Raw genomic sequence first — 15,508 nt, 5'->3', positions numbered from 1 at the left:
ATGGGGAAGTAGCCCAGGGAGTTGTAGCTGTTGCACAGCTGTTCCAGGAGGCACTCTAGACAACTGCATTCCACAGGCCCCTGCGCTGGAACCCGGAGTAGAGGGCGGGCCCGGGTTCTCCCCCCCCCCCCCCCCCCGGACCTCCCAACTCCTGGTCAGACACAGGAGGAGTTGACCTGGACTGTGGGTTCACGAAAAGGGCCAAGCTGAGGGCTACCGTGAAGCTCCAAAGCGAGCAAATCTGCCTATAAGCGCAAGACCCACCAAGGTAGAGGAGGAACTTTGTCACACTTTGTATTGGATTTTAGAAAGGCAGTTAAAATTAATGTTTAATTAACAGTTTAATCTTACATAAGAAGAAAAATCTGAACGTCAATGAAACCTACACAACAGGCACCCCCTGTTGTAAACAACCACTTCAAAATATTCCCAAAGTGTCCCTTTGTTCATTCTTTAAAGGCCCATCTCTACTTTGCAACAAATTTTTCTTGGTCCCTTTAATTGTCAGTTAAGACATGTTTCAGTGCTCAGTACATAGTCTTCAGCTATGGCTATATTAGACTACATTATTAGAAGCAAGAAAATTTCTATGTACTAGATGCTGTTCACACATATAACAATGAGGCCACCAGTCCCTGAGTTGAGCCTTTAGGTACTATTCATCATCATCAATATTTTTTTTGGTAAAGAGGAACACAATCCCTATGTAGTACCTGTTCTTTGTGACCCCTTCTGGTAAGCTTGTCCAACGTTACTTTAATGGAAAGCTCACTTATTCCAAAACTGAAATGAATCAGTCTCTCTCTTTATAGCCTATATTTTTAATAGCTTATTTTTTCTGACTCGGGTGTAAATTCCTGCAGATAAAATTAAAATGCCCCCTTGTGGTAAGTAGTGATATCTCAAAGCAGTTGCATTGCCCAAGTTTTAATATTGTCCCTCTTATAAAATGGCTTAAAAAGATCCAGTTAAAGTATATGTAACAGTTATGTTACAAGGCTGTTTTGAGATCCCTCTTATACAAAGATGTTAAAAATGATAGTTTCTATCATATCATTTTCATTCTATCAAATTTCCTCCCTTTTGTGTTCAGACGAGTAATACTATTTGAATATATTTTTTTATAATTTCATTTTGTTTATGTAAAAACTTTTTCATAGTAAATACTCTAAAATTAAAAAATTGGACTAAGGAAAAAAATCTCATGGAACTGAATGAGAACTAATAGGCCTCAAAGATTATTTCTATCCTAAAAAGGGCCCAGTCCTTATAAATGTATATCTTCAATGAGAGTCTTTACTATTTAATCAGTTTATACTCTGGCACTACTCAGATGCCTAAAGTTAAACAACTACTTAAGTCTTTGCAATTTTGGGGACATGTGTGTATATTTTAGTGAATTTTAAAATCAATGTTAATCTTCTTTGATGGTTAATATACACAGTAATCAATTTTTTAAAAAGTGTGCATGATAAACCCAGATGGTATCCCATTATCTGAGCACAGACTAATTTGAATCAGCAGGCAAAACTTTTAAATATTGTAATTGACTGCAATAAGTTAGCTTGACAAGATTGCAGATATGCACACTGAAATACTGAAAAGCTTATAAACAAAGAGTTAATATATGTGGGTAGCAGCTGTTTACCTTTTATTATTTAATGTACATGCAAGACAATATCTATTTTCAAATCTCTAATTTAAAATAGCCAAAAGATTTTTATAGCTGTTTTAACAAAACAAATAAAATTGATTGTATGCTGAAAACGTCTAAACCAAGTTTCAGACAAACAAGTTTTAACAGGAGATTTACTGAAAAACAGGTTTTACCCTGACCTGTTGTTCTAGCATTGTTAACAGATATCATTACATTACATAGAAGACTACAGGATCAATGATTTCATATTTCTGCTTGCTAGTCACATTTTAAATATTCTCAGTACAAGTGCTGGCTGGTCAGAAAGAATCCAGGAAGGAGAATATATGAAAGACAACCATATCTGTAATACAAGGTTCTTGACAGCTTAGTACTAGTTTGTTTGGATATACAGAGAGTTTAAACAAGTAGTCCACGTTAAAGCCATTGGGATCAATTCATCAATAGGAAAATTTTAAAATGCTTAAAATTAAATTTAAAATGCTTAAATAATTTTAAATAATTGGATTCAGCCAAATCAAGTTGCCCTTTATTGGTATTTAGGGATAATGGACATGTACAAAACACTCTTGGAAATTGTCATATTTAAATATGGAAATTACATACATTTTCAGGATGTAATGCATATGTGTGTTCATGAGAACAGAAGTGTTAGCCAGTATTGGATCAAAAGTGGTATTGCTGCTTTAACAGCAACTAAGCAAAAGCAATTACAGCATTTTTTACTTTTATACTTTTTAGGTGGTTTCAAACACCATCACAAGTTTTTTATCATGCAGCAACTGAACATGGAGGAAAAGATGTCTATCCAGGGCAGTGCTTATGGGAGGGTTGTGAACCTTTTCAGCGGCAGAGGTTTTCCTTCATTACCCACTTACAGGTACAGATTTTCTCACTATTATTTTATAAAGTAAAATGTGGAATTTCATTGAAAAGTCTTCAGATAAATTTTTTTCCTTTTCTCAAACAGGATAAGCACTGCTCCAGAGATGCTCTACTTGCAGGATTAAAACAAGATGAACACGGACAAGCAGGAAATCAGAAACCTTCCAATAAGTAAGAGACATGATCCTCATTACTGGTAGAGAAAATAGAGTCAGAAATCACTGGAAGAAGGTTGTATATTTATAATTTGATTTATCAGGCGTTGTTCTAGATAGAGCAAAATATAGTAATCCAACATGCAGTGATGCATAAAATATAAATATAAAATAGGCAAGAGAAATGAGTGATTGGACTAGATGATCTCCTGAGGTCCCTTCCAACTCTGATATTCTATGATTCTATGACATCTGAGAGAAAAGGTCACAATGGTCATGGAAAGCACAGATGAAAAAGCCACATTGATGATCCAAGAGCAATTGAGGGTCCTGTGCCCCTAAACTTTAAGAGCCAGTGATAAAAAAGTGATAAGCACCCATCTTCAGTAATGGAGACAAACTCACCATACTCTCCGAATTCTCTCCCAGACAACCAACATTATCTTTTTGATTACAGTGGATCAGCAGCTCGGATGTAGTTAAGGTTGAGAGTCACTTAGTGGTTAAAAGACTACAATTCTAAATGCTCTAAAATCCACATACTGACATGGATTGCCTCAAAATTTGCTATGCCTTGTGAGAGTTTGGGGTAGGGATAATTGTTCAAATTTGGGGTCATTTGAGCAAAAAGTTGTCAATATAAAGCCCCCTAAAAACCCAGCATTTTACAAAATCATCTGATTCTTCCAAGATTTTTTTATGCACACCTGGGGCTCTGCTCTCCCCAAAGTGCTCCAGATTTATCATAGTTACTGCACCCAATGCCCCTTTGGAGCATTTCTCTGCATAAGTTATTCAGGTTCAGGTAGAAACTCCAGTTTGGTATGTCAGTTAAAAGTCAAAGTTCCCCCGAGCCAATGGCTCTTCGAGTTGGCTCTTCATGTGGTTAAGGCACGTCAGTTTTGTAGCCAATGATACACGACGACTAGAGAGTGATGTGGCCAGCATCATGTCCAACCATATTTAACTTCTGTACCCTTATGGATCAAGTATTCATTTTGCAGCTGGGTGAGTTGGAGGTGGCTTTTTAGTATGATCAAGCCTCGAATTGATCAATCAGTTGATCAAGACTTGAACCTATGACCTTCAGGATTGTAGTTGAATGTGTCAGTTGCTCAAGCCAAAGAGAATGAGGTGCACATGTGCAGCAAAATTATGTCTTTGTTAACAGTCAAAGGGTTTCCAGGCAGTCTGTTGTCACAGTAATTGGGTGGCTCAAAGATGTTATTTTGATCATGGAATCTTTATAGTACCCATGCACTGAGTTCAAACCCTATCCCTGCAACTGTCAGAGAATGTCTGTTGTGCATGTTCCTTGCTCTCTGCCTGCATTCTGTAGGGGCTTGTTCTGGAAGTTTTTCTCTGAGACCAAAATTGCTGAGTTAAAAGCAATAATTTTTAAAAGGTCAAATTTACAGACAGTTTTCGCATTTACATCAGACTGTTGTCAAAGAAAATAACATTAATTAAACAGAGGAAAGATACCCTAACTTCTTCCTAAAGTAGTTTAATGAATTTATAATAAACCATGAGATTGAGTGTGATCAAAGGAAACCCATGGCATTTAGTTCAGGGGATCCTGATACACAGCCCCCCCTAACATGAGCTGCTCAAACATTTCCAGATTCTTACAATTTTGGGGGGGCCAAAGCAAGGGAATATTGGGGGGTCAAAGCAGTGAGGAGGAATGGTGAGTGTGTATATGTTGGAGCTGTGCAGGAGATGTGGAGGTTGGGAGAGTGCAACGTCGGGGCCTCTGCCCCTTTTGCCTTATAGTTGTGCTCTGGCACAGTTACAGAGGAGCCAGCATGCCCCTAGATAATGGCCCACATTATTGCAAGGAATTGTTTAAACACCATTTTTTGAAAACTCAGTTTGATAACTAGAATTGGGTTTCAAAAAAGCAATTCTTCTATGATTCCTTAATGAATAAAGGATTGCCTTCAAAGAGACCTCCGCTATCTGGAAGCTCGGAAGTGCTCACTGAGCAGGACTGTAAGGAGGGAAAGTAGGGCGTCTTCCCCTCCAGTGTTGTCTTGGTGGGAAGCGGCGCCATCTGTGCCCTTTCTGGTCCCCTAAAAGCACCCCCCATCCCCCACAATTCCTCCTAAGGCCAAAGGAGGGGGCTCCAGGCCTCCCCTTTCCTCCTCTGCTCCCCAACCAGGGCAGGAACCTAGAAATCTCCACACTCCCCAGGTTTACCCTTCCTTTAATGCTGATGTTTCTAGAGGAAAGGGGGTGGTCAGAGCAGTGCAGGAGGGTGTGAGGAGGAAGGGAGGGGTCTGAGCTGTGCAGTGAGGATGTGGGGGGCTTTAGCAGTGTTCCCACAAACCTCTCCACATCCATACTCCCTTTCTTGTCCCCCCCCCTTAAAACATGCCCCTTCAGTGCTGAGACCAGATGGGGAGCTGGGAATGAGCATGTTCAGTGCATGGCACATGCATATAGTGCAGAGAGTGGAATGAGGAACTGAGAATGGGCATAGTTGGTGTACAGCACTGAGACCATAGTTAGGAGCTGAGAATAAGCATTCTCAGAGCATGCATTGCACAGACCCAGAAGCACTGAGACTTTGGGGGTGGGATGGGAACACCTACTGAGTTGAATGGAGCAATTCACACATCTCAGACCTATTATTTCAGGCTATCTACATCTCCATGGGTGTTCTTATTCAGCTGAGAATATCTCATTGACATGAATGGGCCACTTCATACCTCTCTGAGCCTCTTGTGCTGCAGAGGGAAGTGTAGAGATCCTTCCCCGTACACTGACTAGGCCCAGATTTGGGGAAGGACAGACTCTACATATCCACTGTCATGCCCCTTCCTGCCTCCAGCTGGCACATGTACGCCTCATAGCCCCACCTCCTCACCCCACCACCACCACCTATGGCTCCTCCAAGCTTTCCAGGGACATGGAATGACAAGGAGGAGCTTGTGTGCCTGTGAGGGGGCTCAGAGCAGCAGGGGGCAGGGAGTAGGTGGTTAGAGGAATGCAGGGAACATTGGAGCATGACTGAGCTGTGGGGTAGTGGAGTCTGAGCAGTGGTGAGGAACATGAGCAATGAGGAGAGATGTTGGGATGATGTAGCAATGCAGGGAACAGTGGGATGGAAAGGAGCAGGGGTCTGAGCTGTGCAGTGGAAAAACAAGGAGGCTTTCAGCTCTGTCCCCCCAAGTTCCTCACATCCATTCCCTCCATATCTGTCTTCCCGTTTCAAAAATATTCCCAATGACTCCATGCTAGTCTGTACACTGTTCTTGTGTCTTCTCCCTGGATCCTTCACCTGTGGAGGGGTGGACTAGAAGGGATAACTGAGCTGTGCTGGGCACAGCGTTTACTGTTTTGGATGGCATTTGGATAGCCACCATCCCCATTCATTTTAAATGTTGGCTAATAACGTATTCCTTCAAACAGTTATCAGAAAGCTAGCTTGTTCTGAAGTATACTAGTGTTGATTAGTTAGATACTTGTCCTTTACAAATGCCATCTGTGAAATGCAGTGGTTTTCTGAGAGAGGTGTATTTTCTCACCTTCACCTAACTAATCCTGTGGCACTTGTGAGCCACGGTTTTCCCCTGTTGAATCAAAACTACGTGAGTGTTGAGCACTGAGAACTCCTTTAGCTGTGAGCTCCAAAGAGGTTAAAAAGAAAAGCATATCAAGAGTAACTGTCTTGATAAATACAAATGTGCTAGAAAGCATCACATAATGCTTAATACCTATATCTTTTCTTTATCCGTGTAGGCAGCCAACTGCAGGGAGTAGTACCTCTACTCCTAGAGCACAGAAAGCTATTGTGAATCATCCTAGTGCTGCCCTCATGGCACTAAGAAGGGGATCAAGAAATCTTGTCTTCAGAGATTTTACAGTAAGGATCATTTAGATTGTGTATTTGAAATTAATGGGTGACTGATTTGTTTTTAATATGATTTTCTTTCTATTTTAGGATGAAAAAGAGGGACCAATAACTAAACACATCCGATTAACAGCTGCCTTAATATTAAAAAATATTGGTAAATATTCAGAATGTGGTCGCAGGTGAGCAATCTTGTAATTCTTCTAATGCCTTCTAATACAATACAGTGTGAAACATGTTGCTTCCATGTTGCATTAATACCTTTTAGGTTCCAGATGACAGGCGGATTTTATATTTAATAATTTTAAAAACAACTTTCAAATAGGATTCCACTGTAATGTGGCTACCTGATTAATATGTTAGCTTTATATAATACAAAATTACATAGAGGTGATGGCAAAAAAGAAAGGGTAAAAGTGAGTGAAATGGCATTTGAAATTAATTTCATCTTGTACATCTTGCACAAGTTGAAGTAAAACATCTAATTTGCCAAAATGGATTATAATACAACGGGAACAGACGAGGTTACAAAATTGTTTGTCTCTCTGTTTGCAAGCTGTTTAGAGCTGAGGTCCTCCAATAAATACAGTAGGAGAAATGATGTAACCTTGTGTAGTTTAGCCACATGATTATATTTGTTTTGTAGGTCGCCTAGAAGCATAGTTCTATTAGAATCTCTAAACGGGAAGATTACAAGATCAATATCTGATGAGATGTAGACCTAGAAATTCTCACTTTAGAAAGCAGTAGTGAAACTGAAGACTGCTTTTATTAGTCCAAGATAGAAATGTCTCTATTTTAAAAAGTATATTTTAAAGAGTTATTAACATAGTGTATAGTTAATTATTATGAACTTTGCTACTCTCTGCCATTTTTAGAAGCACAACCTCTTGATCTGTTTTACACTATTTGGTTCCTTTCATGGGCACCAAGTGTACTTTATCTGTGCAGTAAGTGAGGTCCAATCTTTTCAAAAGTGATCAGAGATTTGGGCTGCTTCAATTTTTGGGTGCCCAATCTGAGATACCTTAAAGGGACCAGTTTTTGTGTGTTTTGTTGTCAGCAAGTGAATGCTCAACAAATTCTGAAAATCCAGGCCCCTTTAAAATGTCTCATGTTGGTCATAACATCTTATTCCCAACTTAAAATATATCTAAATGATCTTCTACAGGTTACCTATTTTTTATTCTTCGAGTGCTTGCTCATGTCCATTCTATTGTAAGAGTGTGCGCTTGCCACATGCACTGGTGCCAGAAGTTTTTCCCTCAGTGGTATCCCTAGGGGACCGGCTCTGGTGCCCCCCAGAGAAGTGCGCGTATGCACCGGTATAAGGGGCGCTGCCAGCTCCTCTCTCCCTCAGTTCTTTCTTACCGCCAGTGACGGTGCTGGAATGTCTCCTTGCCTCAGCAAGCTTTCCTTCTCAACTGTGCCTTGTTGTGAATTCTCCTGTATATAGTTCTTAGAAAGTTTGAGTAATTTATTAGTTCCCTTCGTGTATAAGTTAGAAATAGTTAGTCCCCTGCAGGACTTAGCTTAGGGATTGGGCATGCCCTGGGCTTTAAGCCTTGCGACCACTGCAAAAAACCTATGCCAGTCAGTGATCTCCACCAAAGCTGTCTTAAGTGTTTGAGGGAGACCCACAAGTGACAAGTATCGCATTTGTAAGAGTTTCAAGCCCCGAACCAAAAAGGAACAGAACATTTGACTAAGAGTGCTCCTAACAGAGTCGGTCCTCACACCGACCTCAGAGCTATCCAGATTGGACTGCACTCCAAGTACTGCAGCTTTGGTGCGGAGTGCACCGCTAGCACGGCCTCTGACCGGGGCCAATCCCCATCCCCTGTACCGGCTAAAAAGCAGACAAAGACCGGGAAAGGGCGTTTTCCTACATCCCATAAAGGGAGGGAGAAAGCTGGAGGAGAGCAAAGACCCGCGCGGGGCAGCTCTTCCCCTCTGGACGGTGGCCAGGCTTCAGCACCTGTTGAGCTGTCGAGATCTGTTCATGACCCACCCATCATCCCGGGAAGGAGGAGAGGCTCTTGGCACCTGGCAGTGCTGTCCACACTGGAGGACTTTCAGGCTGCTAAGGACATATTGCCCCTTCCAGTGCTGCCCACGACAGCCAGCTAGGTGCCCCATTCAAGGGGTAAACCCGCTCTGGAACCTTTCCAGGAGTCCCCATTGGTTCGGCACTGCTCCCTGATGCAGGGAGTGCCCCACCAGAACAGCACCAACAGCTTACCTGTCAGAGTTCCCCGCGTCATTCCCCAGACTCTAGACAGTGTTCCCCGGGATCCCGATGTCATTCACTGGGTGTCTGGCACAGATCCATGGAGGCGTGTCGCCAATCCCCAGAGTCCCGGCACCAGTCCCTGGAGCGGCGGGGTCAATCTCCAAACTCGCAGAACCGCTCCAGAGAGTCCAGACACTGGTCCCCGAGTCCCGTAACTGGTCTCTGATTTACCGGTACGGATCCCCGTGGGCAAGGCATTGATCCCCTAAGCCGGGATGTCAATGCTCTCACTCCCGATCCATGGAACGGCACCGCTCTCACATCATGAGGCATCGATCGCCGGGGTACAGATGCCAATCCGCTGAACACCACTGCGGGCCACCAGAGGCACAGCACCGGGAGCTGTCTTCCTGGTACGAGTCACCGGTGGAGACCCATGGAGAGGGCCGACAGGATCGAAGTAGGCAGGCAGCATTGTGTCCCTCAAACATATCTCTTCCTCCTCACTCTCTGAGGCTGAGGAGGAAGATTTACTGGCAGGCCAGGGCCACCCACCAAGGGCATCAATATTCCCATCAGGACCATCAGTGCCTACATGGCCTCAAGATCAATGGCTGGCTCCCTGGAAGCTATGGAATCCCTAGGGGTTTCCCCAGCCATCGCAGAGGTACTGATCAGTCTCAAGGGCATCTGAGAAACAGTCAGCAACAGTCTCCCAGCCACCCCCGGACTCAGAAGCAGAGTCAGACCAAGGTCCCCAGGGTCAGCCATCCCCAGCTGGCACTCCCCTGCGGAGGCCACGGAGCTGGCAGACTGGCCGTTACCTGCCTCCTCATCCTCTTTGCATGATGAGGCAATAGCAGGACCTTCCCATACAGTCCCCCAGAATGATATAAAAGCCCACCAGGAGCTTCTTAAGAGGGTGGCTTAGATCCTGGGGTTAGAGGCTGAGGAGCTGGCAGAACCCTCCAATTCTTTTTGATGTTATGAGCACAACGGCCCCTTCCAGGGTGGCATTACCCATCCACGAGGAAGTGGTAAATCTGACCAAAGCCTTATGGCAAACTTCCTCTTCCCTGCCCCCCATTTCCAAGCGGGCAAAGAGAAAGTATTACTTACTTGCTAAGGGATTTGAATACCTACATACGCACTCCACTCCTAGCTCACGGGTGGTATTGGCAACCAATGAGCGTGATAGACAGGGCCAACAGGGATCAACTCCTAAGAATAAGAGGCAAAGAGGCTCCATTTCTTTGGTAGAAAAACGTATTTGATGGCCAGCCTCCAGTTAAGAATGGCCAACAATCAGGCCCTACTTGATCACTTTAACTTTAACATTGGCAGTCCATGGCCAAATTTGCAGACTTGCTGCCAAAGGAGCCCAGGAAGGACTTCCTGGCTATCCTGGATGAGGGCAGAGCTATGGCCAGGGTAGCTCTCCAAGTGGCCTCAGATGTGGCAGACTCCACAGCCCAGACCATGGCGTTGTCCATTTCCATGCTCGCTGTAGTTGTTCGGCCTGTCGGTGGAGGTTCAGCAGTCCATCCAGAACCTCCCTTTTGATAGCCTGGCGCTATTCTCAGAACAGAGAGCAAATTACATGGCCTGAAAGACTCTAGAGGTACCATGCACTTGCTCAGCCTTTACATGCCGGCTCCTGTGAGAAAGTGGTTCAAACCACAGCACTCCCACAGGTTCGGGGACCAGTCCTGAACAAAGCCCTTCCACAGAAAAGCTAGGAGCTACAAGCACCAGCAAGGCCAACAGCCGGCACCCTTAGTTCCCTCGAGCTCCACCTGCAACCAGTGGGGTAATAATCAGGTATTTTGAGAGCATGCTCGAGGGTGACCTTCCAGCCTGTGTACTCGATCCAGCACCCCTGCTTTTTTCCAACCATCTGTCTCCCTTCCTCATGGCCTCGGCTTCTATAACATTGGACCAGTGGGTCCTCAGTACAGTAGCGAGGGGTACACCCTCCAGTTTATTTCTACCCCTCCCTCTCACCCCCACCCCTCTGCCCCGTCCCTCTTCGGAGACCCGTCTCATGAGCATCTGCTTGCTCAGAAGGTGCAGGGCCTTCTGTAAGTGGGAGCTGTGGAGGAAGTCCCTCTGCGCTTGAGAGGGAAAGGATTTTACTCCTTTTATTTTTTTTATCCCAAAGGCCAAGAGGGGACTACGTTCCATCCTCGACCTGCAGAGCCTGAACAAATATCTCAAGAAGTTGAAGTTCCGCTTGGTCTCCCTGACCTCCATCATTCCTTTCCTGGATCCAGGAGACTGGTATACCACCCTTGACCTGAAAGACGCTTACTTTCATATATTGCTCTTCCACGGATACAGAAGGTTCCTACGTTTCATAGTTGGGACCACCCACTACCAATTCGCAGTGCTCCCCTTTGGTCTAGCAAGAGTGCCACGGGTGTATATGAAGTGCATGTTGGTGGCAGTGGCCTGCCTCAGATGTTGGGGTATCCAGTTCTACCCATACCTCAATCACTGGCTTATTAAGGGACATTACAAGGTCCAGATCCAGTGCAGCATTGAGACGTTGCGAGCCACTTATCAAGCTCTAGGTCTGTTGATAAACAAATAAAAATCAGCATTGGTTCCGGTTCAAAGAATAGAGTTTATCCGAGCGGTCCTCAATTCTACCCAAGCCAGAGCCTTCCTGCCAGAGGCCAGGTTCAGGGCAATGTCAGATCTGATTGCCAATGTCACGACCCACCCACTCACCACTGCCCGGCTGTGCCTCAAATTATTGGGGCACATGGCCGCATGCATGTGCGTGGTTCAGCAGACGAGACTCAGACTGCGCCCCCTCCAGATTTGGCTGGCGTCAGTCTACTCCCCGGCCAGGCATTACCTGGACAAGTTCCTCAAGATCCTGCCATGGATGGATACTTCCCTGCAGTGGTGGTCTGACCCGGCACTAGGGTCGGAAGGTGTGCCATTTGCGAGCACATGACCCATGTCTCCCTGATATCTGATGCTTCCAACCTCTGATGGGGAGCGCATCGTGGTACACTGTGAACGCAGAAGCTATGGTCAAGAGAGGAACTCATGCTTCACATAAATGTCAGGGAGCTCAGAGCCATCCATCTAGCTTGTGGGGTATTCCTTTCCCCACCTTTCCTTCCTATGTCAACAGGCAGGGGGGAGCTCATTTGTCGGCTCTGTGCCAGGAAGCCCTTCACCTGTGGGACTTCTGCATCTGACATGCAATCCACCTAGAAGGCTCACACCTCCCCGGCATCTAGAACACACTAATGGATCGCCTCAGCAAGTCCTTCTTCTCTCACCACAAGTGGTCCCTCCATTCAGAGGTTGTCAGGATGCTCTTCCAGAAGTGGGGAGCTCCCCAATTGTACCTGTTCACCACCAGGCAGAACAGAAAGTGTCATCAGTTCTGTTCCCTGCAAGGCCTCGGCGGAGGCTCACTCTCCGATGCCTTGGTCAGGAGACCTGATGTATGCTTTTCCGCTGATCCCACTCATCAGTAAAGTCCTCCTAAAGATCAAGAGGGGTAAAGCACGGGTCATTATGTTTACCCCAGCATTGGTTCGGTATGCTTATGGACCTGGCTGTAGCAGCCCCTGGGCACTTCTCAGCTGCCTGGACCTGTTCTCACAGGATCATGGTCGGCTGCTGCACCCAAACCTCACCTCACTCCACCTCACAGCTTGGATGCTGCATGGCTAAATCCAGAGGAACAAGCCTGTTCTAGTCAGGTACAGCAGGCTCTCTTGGAGAGCAGGAAGCCCTCCACCAGAGCAACTTACCTGGCAAAGTGGAAGCATTTCTTATGCTAGGCAACAGAGCGAAGTATCTCCCCAAATCAGTCGTCTCTGCAGTCCATTCTGGATTACCTGCTTCACTTAAAGCATCAGGGCCTTGCCTTCTCTTCAGTCAAGGTTCACCTGGCACCTATATCAGCCTTCTACCCTTGCGTCCAGGGTAGATAGGTATTCTCACATGACATGTCTCTATCCAGGATATTTGCAGGGCCACGACGTGGTCTTTGGTACACACGTTCACAACGCATTATGCCATACCCAGCAAGCCAGAGATTACACTGGATTTGGCAGAGCTGTGCTGCAGTCGACACATCCATGAACCCCTACTCGTCTCTGGTGGTACTGCTTGGGAGTTACCTACCATAGAATGAACATGAGCAAGCACTCGAAGAAGAAAAGATGGTTACATTTCGTAACTGTTGTTCTTCGAGATATGTTGCTCGTGTCCGTTCCATGACCCAATCTGCTTCCTCTCTGTCGGAGTTTGTTAATGATCTGGAGGATGGTGTGGATTGCACCTTCAGCAAGTTTGCAGATGACACCAAACTGGGAGGAGAGGTAGGTACGCTGGAGGGTAGGGATAGGATACAGAGGGACCTAGACAAATTAGAGGATTGGGCCAAAAGAAATCTGATGAGGTTCAACAAGGACAAGTGCAGAGTCCTGCACTTAGGACAAAAGAATCCCATGCACGGCTACAGACTAGGGACCAAATGGCTAGGCAGCAGTTCTGCAGAAAAGGACCTAGGGGTTACAGTGGATGAGAAGCTGGATGTGAGTCAACAGTGTGCCATTGTTGCCAAGAAGGCCAATGGCATTTTGAGCTGTATAAGTAGGGGCATTGCCAGCAGATCAAGGGACGTGATCGTTCCCCTCTATTCGACATTAGTGAGGCCACACCTGGAGTACTGTGTCCAATTTTGGGCCCCACACTACAAGAAGGATGTGAAAAAATTGGAAAGCGTCCAGCGGAGGGTAACAAAAATGATTGGGGGACTGGAACACATAATGTATGAGGAGAGGCTGAGGGAACTGGGATTGTTTAGTCTGCGGAAGAGAAGAATGAGGGGGGATTTGATAGCTGCTTTCAACTACCTGAAAGGGGGTTCCAAAGAGGATGGATCTAGACTTTTCTCAGTTGTAGCAGATGACAGAACAAGGAGTAATGGTCTCAAGTTGCAGTGGGGGAGGTTTAGGTTGGATATTAGGAAAAACTTTTTCACTAGGAGGGTGGTGAAACGCTGGAATGTGTTACCTAGGGAGGTGGTGGAATCTCCTTCCTTAGAAGTTTTTAAGGTCAGGCTTGACAAAGCCCTGGCTGGAATGATTTAGTTGGGGGTTGGACTAGATGACCTCCTGTGATCCCTTCCTACCTTGATATTCTATGATTCTGTGAGGGAGGCGGGAGCCAGCAGCGCCCCTTATAGCGGTGCATATGTGCGCCACTCCAGAGGGCACCAGATCTGGTCCCCTGCGGACACCACTGAGGGAAAAAACTTCCGGGACCGGTGCATGTGGCAAGCACACACACCTACAATGGAATGGGCATGAGCAACACATCTCGAAGAACAACAGGTCCCAAAGGTAACCATCTTTTTCCTAAACCCTAAATTGTCTGTCAGAGCACAGCACAGCAATTGGGCTGTACACCATGGAGTCCGTAGAGGATGGGTGAAGGGAGGGAATCCTTTCACTCAAGCTGTGGAGCCCCAACAGAGCCACACTCCGGCCTCCTCATTGCATAAAGGCTCTCCCTATCTCCAGGCAGGAGAGTATCTGCTGGATTCCTATCAGAGTCTTCTGCCCTGTCTGTTGACTGTCCTGCTGCAAAGCAAGAAGCAAACAGAATCCTGATGAGCTCTTATGCTCTATGCTTATGGAGGAATGAGTAGGATTTACCCTTAGTATCAGTGATTACAGTTTTCAGAGTAGCAGCCGTGTTAGTCTGTATTCGCAAAAAGAAATTACAGTGTGTGCCATTTTTGCCCTTGTAACAACTGACTGGCTGAGTTTTTTTACAATCTCTAATCCAATTTTAGGATACTTTATTGTTTAAATAAAAACTTTAATAGCAGAAATAGTAGTTGTTAGTAGTAAACTTTTATTTCTGTCCCCTGAAAATGAACTTTCCAGTTATTTGGAGTTGTTTGTAACTCCACTTTTAAATGAGTTTCTTAACTAGACAGTAACTTCACTGTGTTATACGTTAAAAACAGCCCTGAAGCTTTGTGTCTTTTGTGAATAATATTGTGCTTGATACATTTTTATAACATTTGTTTAATGTAGAATTCTGCAATATTCTTTACTTTTTGCAGTGTAAACAACCTACAGAAATTCCATATGGTTAACAAAGTCAGATGTAGGTTTTTTGGTTTTTTGTTTTTTTCTTTTTAACTTCTGCTTTTCAGACTGTCCCTTTCCTGCAAATTCTTGTTTCTGATTTTGGTCACCCTTCCAGCCCTGAATGGAATCATAAGCCTAATGGAGTCCACTGAAATTTTGCTCTTGACTTCAGTGGAGCCAGGATCTCAGTCCTAATGTTTTCCCAATTCTTTTCAGCCTCTCTCTGGTACTGCCCTCTGCATACATCCTCACACATGCCTTTGTGTCACTAAAATTACCCTTTGGCTATGAAGGCTTAAATTGAGCTCTTTTAGCAATTCATCATTCTTAATTTCACACATGAATGAACAGGCACATATCACTGATAAGCCTCATGTTGTTCAACCTCTCTTTGTAGTTGCTATTCATCATCTCTGTTTAAATTATGAGACTTACAACTGTTCACATTTTTAAAGAATATTTATATTTGTGCCTCTGTATCTTCAACTGCAAGATACCCTGTTTTCCTGTATCCAGATTTATAGATTCTAAGGCCAGAAGGGATCATTGTGATCATCTAGTCTGACCTCCTGTACTTTTTCT

At 44.9% G+C, this 15,508-nt stretch overlaps 1 protein-coding gene across 1 annotated transcript in view; it reads left to right on the top strand.

Moving 5' to 3' along the window:
- Positions 1 to 15,508, top strand: part of ARID2 (AT-rich interaction domain 2) — a 166,747-nt gene that overhangs the window by 149,442 nt on the left and 1,797 nt on the right. The window contains exons 17-20 of the mRNA XM_073327994.2: positions 2,399 to 2,537; positions 2,628 to 2,713; positions 6,445 to 6,568; positions 6,647 to 6,738. Coding sequence (XP_073184095.2) covers positions 2,399 to 2,537; positions 2,628 to 2,713; positions 6,445 to 6,568; positions 6,647 to 6,738 — 441 coding nt within the window. The remainder of the gene's footprint in view (positions 1 to 2,398; positions 2,538 to 2,627; positions 2,714 to 6,444; positions 6,569 to 6,646; positions 6,739 to 15,508) is intronic.

The sequence above is a fragment of the Lepidochelys kempii genome, chromosome 1 (assembly GCF_965140285.1).
Source record: "Lepidochelys kempii isolate rLepKem1 chromosome 1, rLepKem1.hap1, whole genome shotgun sequence".
NCBI classification, from domain to species: domain Eukaryota; kingdom Metazoa; phylum Chordata; order Testudines; family Cheloniidae; genus Lepidochelys; species Lepidochelys kempii.
Note: the sequence above shows the minus strand (reverse complement) of the source record. Positions and strands in the feature narration are given on the sequence as shown.